Source organism: Oncorhynchus nerka, linkage group LG14, assembly GCF_034236695.1.
Source record: "Oncorhynchus nerka isolate Pitt River linkage group LG14, Oner_Uvic_2.0, whole genome shotgun sequence".
Taxonomy (NCBI): domain Eukaryota; kingdom Metazoa; phylum Chordata; class Actinopteri; order Salmoniformes; family Salmonidae; genus Oncorhynchus; species Oncorhynchus nerka.
This window is the reverse complement of record NC_088409.1, coordinates 16,013,691-16,022,885: the sequence shown is the minus strand read 5'-3', so window position 1 is coordinate 16,022,885 and position 9,195 is coordinate 16,013,691. Positions and strand designations below refer to the sequence as shown.

At 45.2% G+C, this 9,195-nt stretch overlaps 1 protein-coding gene across 1 annotated transcript in view; it reads right to left on the bottom strand.

The window, feature by feature from the left end:
- Positions 1 to 3,435: 3,435 nt before the first annotated feature.
- The window catches only part of tnxba (tenascin XBa), a 50,548-nt gene continuing 44,788 nt past the window's right edge, over positions 3,436 to 9,195 (bottom strand). The window contains exon 13 of the mRNA XM_065027169.1: positions 3,436 to 3,518. Coding sequence (XP_064883241.1) covers positions 3,436 to 3,518 — 83 coding nt within the window. The remainder of the gene's footprint in view (positions 3,519 to 9,195) is intronic.

Genomic DNA, 9,195 nt, shown 5'->3' with positions numbered 1-9,195 from the left:
CCTTTGTCTGGGCTGCAGTCCTCAGAGTCTGTAGAGATGCACAGTCTCTTCTCGTGGTCTTCATGTTCACAGTGATCACAGTGCAGGCCATCCCCAGCAGAACACAGCCCAGCAATGACGAGAACACTGCATAGTAAGTGGAATCGACAACAAAGGGATCTCTCTCAACGTAAATCAGATGGGTCTTAGTCACTGACACACGCGTCTTCATAGATGACAGCACACTAGTACTTCCCACGGTCCTCCAGTGAGACGTTAGAGAGCACCAAAGAGGAGTGAGGACTAGACGCATTCATTCGGCCCTCCATATCCTCAAATCATTTCTGCGTTGGCAGACATACAGTGTGTTTTGTGTGTCCATGATAACATCGTCCACCAGATCGCTCTGTCTGTACCATACAACCTCAGCAGGCTGAGTGAGATCAGCGTTACACCCGAGAGCAGCTTCCCTTCCCTCTGACTTGCAGCACACCAGCAGGTCACAGCATTGAAGAATCCTGAAACCCCTAAAACATATACAGAAGCCTGTGTGGTTCAGCATCAGTGATGGGATGACCAGGGTGTAATTCCCTGACACTCTTCCATCTACCATGTACATTTGTTTCCCTTGGCCAGTGAGGTTTTCCTCAGAGGTGTTTTCACACGGCTATTCTAACTCTAAACCTGTCAGTATGCAACTCTTCTTCACTGGGGTCAGTGTTAAAGCAAGGCACTGCATTTTCTCCCAATGAGCAATGGAGATACATTGCCTCAGGCCTCACTTCCACCAACTCCCTGTAAACACATTGCTGGGGCTCCAGTACCATTAAAACAAAAGATATCTTGTCCTCAGTGGTGAAGTTGGTGATACGTAGAGTGGAGCTGTTCTCAACCATTTGCCATCCCATTTCGTCCTCCACGAAAGGTGCTAGGGAACTAATGATGTCCCAAATGTTCAAATATAACCACCGGACGGTCACATTGTCACCACCCCTTGCCGTCCCACACAACAGGTCTCCTGTCTCTCCTAACTGGATAAATGTCACAACTGGCTTCTTGCCTGTAGTTCTGCAAACGGTGAGGTCTATGTTCTTCTGTTTGGACCCTGTGCCAGTTGTCCAGCACACCTTGTAATGCCCAGAGTCTGACTGAGTGAGGTTGTTGATCTGGAGATAAGAATTGTTCCTCAGATTCACAGATAGCTTTTAGACGATCCCATAAGTCTGCATCCAGGGTGGAATTCTCAGGTGAAGGGTTAGAGGTATTCACAGCAGCAGACTCTCTTCAGGTGAAGGGTTAGAGGTATTCACAGCAGCAGACTCTCTTCAGGTGAAGGGTTAGAGGTATTCACAGCAGCAGACTCTCTTCAGGTGAAGGGTTAGAGGTATTCACAGCAGCAGACTCTCTTCAGGTGAAGGGTTAGAGGTATTCACAGCAGCAGACTCTCTTCAGGTGAAGGGTTAGAGGTATTCACAGCAGCAGACTCTCTTCAGGTGAAGGGTTAGAGGTATTCACAGCAGCAGACTCTCTTCAGGTGAAGGGTTAGAGGTATTCACAGCAGCAGACTCTCTTCAGGTGAAGGGTTAAAGGTATTCACAGCAGCAGACTCTCTTCAGGTGAAGGGTTAGAGGTATTCACAGCAGCAGACTCTCTTCAGGTGAAGGGTTAGAGGTATTCACAGCAGCAGACTCTCTTCAGGTGAAGGTTTAGAGGTATTCACAGCAGCAGACTCTCTTCAGGTGAAGGGTTAGATGTATTCACAGCAGCAGACTCTCTTCAGGTGAAGGGTTAGAGGTATTCACAGCAGCAGACTCTTCAGGTGAAGGGTTAGAGGTATTCACAGCAGCAGACTCTCTTCAGGTGAAGGGTTAGAGGTATTCACAGCAGCAGACTCTCTTCAGGTGAAGGGTTAGAGGTATTCACAGCAGCAGACTCTCTTCAGGTGAAGGGTTAGAGGTATTCACAGCAGCAGACTCTCTTCAGGTGAAGGGTTAGAGGTATTCACAGCAGCAGACTCTCTTCAGGTGAAGGGTTAGAGGTATTCACAGCAGCAGACTCTCTTCAGGTGAAGAGTTAGAGGTATTCACAGCAGCAGACTCTCTTTAGCTGAGGATCTGGTGATCAACCAGTAGTCTTCACCTACAGGAGTCGTGGAAAAGGAGGATTCTTCACCTTGTTCTTTCATTTCATAGGCATCAACGGCCAGTAGAATGCTGAGCTTTGTGACTGAAGCCATTCTGCTGCAAAATGTCTGTTCAATAGTTGGAACATACTCAGTCGGTGCTTCTGTGGTAAGACGTGACAAGCTAATAGCTTCATACATTCACCCTCATTTATCTTTCCCCTGGATGCTGCAGTGCTAGAGACCTCACGGAGTTGAGCTCCATATCCACTCATCTTCTTTCCTGTGAGTCGTTGATAAATGGACATTTCAGAGCAGAGTGTGCTGAGTTGTTAGATCAGGAACTAAATGCCTATTGGAGGAGGGAGAAGTGAATTATATTATGTTAGATTGTCACTGATTGAAAATGCTGATGGTGACAGAAACACACCAGGGATGTATAGCCTCAGTTTGTGTAGGTGGCATTCTATTCCCTATAGGCCATATACACCCTATTCCCTATGGGCCCTGATCAAAAGTAGTGCACTGCATAGGGAATAGGGTGCCATTAGGGACACAGCCCGAGTGTGGGTGTCATATTGCATAACTGTCAACTGGAAATGTGTTTAGTAATGATGATTTCACCATCTTATTACTGATACTAACCTGTCCGAGGCGATTTCATGCACACTCTCTCTTGTCTAAATGTTTCAAATCAGTTCACAAAACACTGTATTTGTGAACAGAACTGAAATATGTGAAATAAGCATGTCTAGCACAGGTGAACTACACATGGTGATGAGTAACCTTGACAACACCTGAAGAATCGTGTTAGCAGATTAGTCACACACACACACACAACACCACTCACATAGTTGAGTACAAAAAACCCATCTCCATCCAGGCATTCATGTGCCTCATTTATTGCAATAGAGTGAGACAGTGCATGTTTTATTACAGTAGTAGTGGGGTGGTAACCTTGTGATGTGCATCAGGTAGAGATGCTTTGGGGTCAGAGCAGTAGAACAGTCATTGAGTTGGAGACGGTAAGAGTTGGGTCATAAAACAATACTATACAAAATGCTGCAATCACAAATATTTCCTGTCTACAGATACAGCTGAGAGAGACAGCATGATAAAGGTACAGAACAGGAGCCTGGTGCACTGCACTGTACAGTACAAGTACAGACTGATACGCTGTCTGTCGTGACGGCTGTTAAGACCACTGGACATGCAAGTTGAGGTGGAATTTGAGATGCAGGAAGTGCGACATCCACACGTTTATGGTCTCTTGGTGCTCCACTTTCCTGTTTCTCAAAGAAAGGGTTTAGGGGTGGACTAGTCAGAGGACAGTCTTATCCGTGGGTTGTGATGGAGATCCCGGCCGGTCGGAACTTCATCTCAGTAAAGGGAATGGACGAGTCTTTGCCCTTCCAGTCTATCCACACCACACCCTATAAACACAGCACAAGAGTTACGTTCATTTAGTAGATGAGTTGACAAAACTTAAATTCAGTTACATTAGTTGATAGGAGTTGATAGCAGATGACACAACATCAAATAAGAAGTCTGTTCAAATCATAGAGATAGATAGAGGACTCTAGTGCCTAAAAGCCCGTCTTAGCGTGGGCATCGTCATTGAGAAATTTCACCATTTTGAAGTAGTCAACTGGGTGGGACTTCCTATGGGTTAATGAAGGATCACATAATTCCATCTGAGGGATCAGCCAATGAATTATACATGAGCAAACATTCCATAACTGCAGGTGGCCGTAGATCACCAACCGTGGCTTTATATCTGTTCAAACAACACACTCCATGTGGCAGTAGATCACCAACCGTGGCTTTATATCTGTTCAAACAACACACTCCATGTGGCAGTAGATCACCAACCGTGGCTTTATATCTGTTCAAACAACACACTCTATGTGGCAGTAGATCACCAACCGTGGCTTTATATCTGTTCAAACAACACACTCCATGTGGCAGTAGATCACCAACCGTGGCTTTATATCTGTTCAAACAACACACTCCGTGTGGCAGTAGATCACCAACCGTGGCTTTATATCTGTTCAAACAACACACTCCATGTGGCAGTAGATCACCAACCGTGGCTTTATATCTGTTCAAACAACACACTCCAGGTGGCAGTAGATCACCAACCGTGGCTTTATGTCTGTTCAAACAACACTCTCCATGTGGCAGTAGATCACCCACCGTGGCTTTATATCTGTTCAAACAACACACTCCATGTGGCAGTAGATCACCAACTGTGGCTTTATATCTGTTCAAACAACACACTCCATGTGGCAGTAGACTCCATGTGGCAGTAGATCACCAACCGTGGCTTTATATCTGTTCAAACAACACACTCCGTGTGGCAGTAGATCACCAACCGTGGCTTTATATCTGTTCAAACAACACACTCCGTGTGGCAGTAGATCACCAACCGTGGCTTTATATCTGTTCAAACAACACACTCCAGGTGGCAGTAGATCACCAACCGTGGCTTTATATCTGTTCAAACAACACACTCCATGTGGCAGTAGACTCCATGTGGCAGTAGATCACCAACCGTGGCTTTATATCTGTTCAAACAACACACTCCAGGTGGCAGTAGATCACCAACCGTGGCTTTATATCTGTTCAAACAACACACTCCATGTGGCAGTAGATCACCAACCGTGGCTTTATATCTGTTCAAACAACACACTCCATGTGGCAGTAGATCACCAACCGTGGCTTTATATCTGTTCAAACAACACACTCCATGTGGCAGTAGATCACCAACAGTGGCTTTATATCTGTTCAAACAACACTCTCCATGTGGCAGTAGATCACCAACCGTGGCTTTATATCTGTTCAAACAACACACTCCATGTGGCAGTAGATCACCAACCGTGGCTTTATATCTGTTCAAGCAACACACTCCAGGTGGCAGTAGATCACCAACCGTGGCTTTATATCTGTTCAAACAACACACTCCGTGTGGCAGTAGATCACCAACCGTGGCTTTATATATGTTCAAACAACACTCTCCATGTGGCAGTAGATCACCAACCTTGGCTTTATATCTGTTCAAACAACACACTCCATGTGGCAGTAGATCACCAACCGTGGCTTTATATCTGTTCAAACAACACACTCCAGGTGGCAGTAGATCACCAACCGTGGCTTTATATCTGTTCAAACAACACACTCCATGTGGCAGTAGACTCCACGTGGCAGTAGATCACCAACCGTGGCTTTATATCTGTTCAAACAACACACTCCAGGTGGCAGTAGATCACCAACCGTGGCTTTATATCTGTTCAAACAACACACTCCATGTGGCAGTAGACTCCATGTGGCAGTAGATCACCAACCGTGGCTTTATATCTGTTCAAACAACACACTCCAGGTGGCAGTAGATAACCAACCGTGGCTTTATATCTGTTCAAACAACACACTCCAGGTGGCAGTAGATAACCAACCGTGGCTTTATATCTGTTCAAACAACACTCTCCATGTGGCAGTAGATCACCAACCGTGGCTTTATATCTGTTCAAACAACACACTCCATGTGGCAGTAGATCACCAACCGTGGCTTTATATCTGTTCAAACAACACACTCCATGTGGCAGTAGATCACCAACCGTGGCTTTATATCTGTTCAAACAACACTCTCCATGTGGCAGTAGATCACCAACCGTGGCTTTATATCTGTTCAAACAACACTCTCCATGTGGCAGTAGATCACCAACAGTGGCTTTATATCTGTTCAAGCAACACACTCCATGTGGCAGTAGATCACCAACCGTGGCTTTATATCTGTTCAAACAACACACTCTGTGTGGCAGTAGATCACCAACCGTGGCTTTATATCTGTTCAAACAACACACTCCATGTGGCAGTAGATCACCAACCGTGGCTTTATATCTGTTCAAACAACACACTCTATGTGGTAGTAGATCACCAACCGTGGCTTTATATCTGTTCAAACAACACACTCCATGTGGCAGTAGATCACCAACCGTGGCTTTATATCTGTTCAAACAACACACTCTATGTGGCAGTAGATCACCAACCGTGGCTTTATATCTGTTCAAACAACACACTCCATGTGGCAGTAGACTCCATGTGGCAGTAGATCACCAACCGTGGCTTTATATCTGTTCAAACAACACACTCTGTGTGGCAGTAGATCACCAACCGTGGCTTTATATCTGTTCAAACAACACACTCCATGTGGCAGTAGATCACCAACCGTGGCTTTATATCTGTTCAAACAACACACTCTATGTGGCAGTAGATCACCAACCGTGGCTTTATATCTGTTCAAACAACACACTCCATGTGGCAGTAGATCACCAACCGTGGCTTTATATCTGTTCAAACAACACACTCTATGTGGCAGTAGATCACCAACCGTGGCTTTATATCTGTTCAAACAACACACTCCATGTGGCAGTAGACTCCATGTGGCAGTAGATCACCAACCGTGGCTTTATATCTGTTCAAACAACACACTCTGTGTGGCAGTAGATCACCAACCGTGGCTTTATATCTGTTCAAACAACACACTCCATGTGGCAGTAGATCACCAACCGTGGCTTTATATCTGTTCAAACAACACACTCTATGTGGTAGTAGATCACCAACCGTGGCTTTATATCTGTTCAAACAACACACTCCATGTGGCAGTAGATCACCAACCGTGGCTTTATATCTGTTCAAACAACACACTCTATGTGGCAGTAGATCACCAACCGTGGCTTTATATCTGTTCAAACAACACACTCCATGTGGCAGTAGACTCCATGTGGCAGTAGATCACCAACCGTGGCTTTATATCTGTTCAAACAACACACTCCAGGTGGCAGTAGATCACCAACCGTGGCTTTATATCTGTTCAAACAACACACTCCATGTGGCAGTAGATCACCAACCGTGGCTTTATATCTGTTCAAACAACACACTCCATGTGGCAGTAGATCACCAACCGTGGCTTTATATCTGTTCAAACAACACACTCCATGTGGCAGTAGATCACCAACAGTGGCTTTATATCTGTTCAAACAACACTCTCCATGTGGCAGTAGATCACCAACCGTGGCTTTATATCTGTTCAAACAACACACTCCATGTGGCAGTAGATCACCAACCGTGGCTTTATATCTGTTCAAGCAACACACTCCAGGTGGCAGTAGATCACCAACCGTGGCTTTATATCTGTTCAAACAACACACTCCGTGTGGCAGTAGATCACCAACCGTGGCTTTATATATGTTCAAACAACACTCTCCATGTGGCAGTAGATCACCAACCTTGGCTTTATATCTGTTCAAACAACACACTCCATGTGGCAGTAGATCACCAACCGTGGCTTTATATCTGTTCAAACAACACACTCCAGGTGGCAGTAGATCACCAACCGTGGCTTTATATCTGTTCAAACAACACACTCCATGTGGACTCCACGTGGCAGTAGATCACCAACCGTGGCTTTATATCTGTTCAAACAACACACTCCAGGTGGCAGTAGATCACCAACCGTGGCTTTATATCTGTTCAAACAACACACTCCATGTGGCAGTAGACTCCATGTGGCAGTAGATCACCAACCGTGGCTTTATATCTGTTCAAACAACACACTCCAGGTGGCAGTAGATAACCAACCGTGGCTTTATATCTGTTCAAACAACACACTCCAGGTGGCAGTAGATAACCAACCGTGGCTTTATATCTGTTCAAACAACACTCTCCATGTGGCAGTAGATCACCAACCGTGGCTTTATATCTGTTCAAACAACACACTCCATGTGGCAGTAGATCACCAACCGTGGCTTTATATCTGTTCAAACAACACACTCCATGTGGCAGTAGATCACCAACCGTGGCTTTATATCTGTTCAAACAACACTCTCCATGTGGCAGTAGATCACCAACCGTGGCTTTATATCTGTTCAAACAACACTCTCCATGTGGCAGTAGATCACCAACAGTGGCTTTATATCTGTTCAAAGCAACACACTCCATGTGGCAGTAGATCACCAACCGTGGCTTTATATCTGTTCAAACAACACACTCTGTGTGGCAGTAGATCACCAACCGTGGCTTTATATCTGTTCAAACAACACACTCCATGTGGCAGTAGATCACCAACCGTGGCTTTATATCTGTTCAAACAACACACTCTATGTGGTAGTAGATCACCAACCGTGGCTTTATATCTGTTCAAACAACACACTCCATGTGGCAGTAGATCACCAACCGTGGCTTTATATCTGTTCAAACAACACACTCTATGTGGCAGTAGATCACCAACCGTGGCTTTATATCTGTTCAAACAACACACTCCATGTGGCAGTAGATCACCAACCGTGGCTTTATATCTGTTCAAACAACACACTCCATGTGGCAGTAGATAACCAACCGTGGCTTTATATCTGTTCAAACAACACTCTCCATGTGGCAGTAGATCACCAACCGTGGCTTTATATCTGTTCAAACAACACACTCCATGTGGCAGTAGATCACCAACCGTGGCTTTATATCTGTTCAAACAACACACTCCAGGTGGCAGTAGATAACCAACCGTGGCTTTATATCTGTTCAAACAACACTCTCCATGTGGCAGTAGATCACCAACCGTGGCTTTATATCTGTTCAAACAACACTCTCCATGTGGCAGTAGATCACCAACAGTGGCTTTATATCTGTTCAAACAACACACTCCATGTGGCAGTAGATCACCAACCGTGGCTTTATATCTGTTCAAACAACACACTCTGTGTGGCAGTAGATCACCAACCGTGGCTTTATATCTGTTCAAACAACACACTCCATGTGGCAGTAGATCACCAACCGTGGCTTTATATCTGTTCAAACAACACACTCTATGTGGCAGTAGATCACCAACCGTGGCTTTATATCTGTTCAAACAACACACTCCATGTGGCAGTAGATCACCAACCGTGGCTTTATATCTGTTCAAACAACACACTCCATGTGGCAGTAGATAACCAACCGTGGCTTTATATCTGTTCAAACAACACTCTCCATGTGGCAGTAGATCACCAACCGTGGCTTTATATCTGTTCAAACAACACACTCCATGTGGCAGTAGATCACCA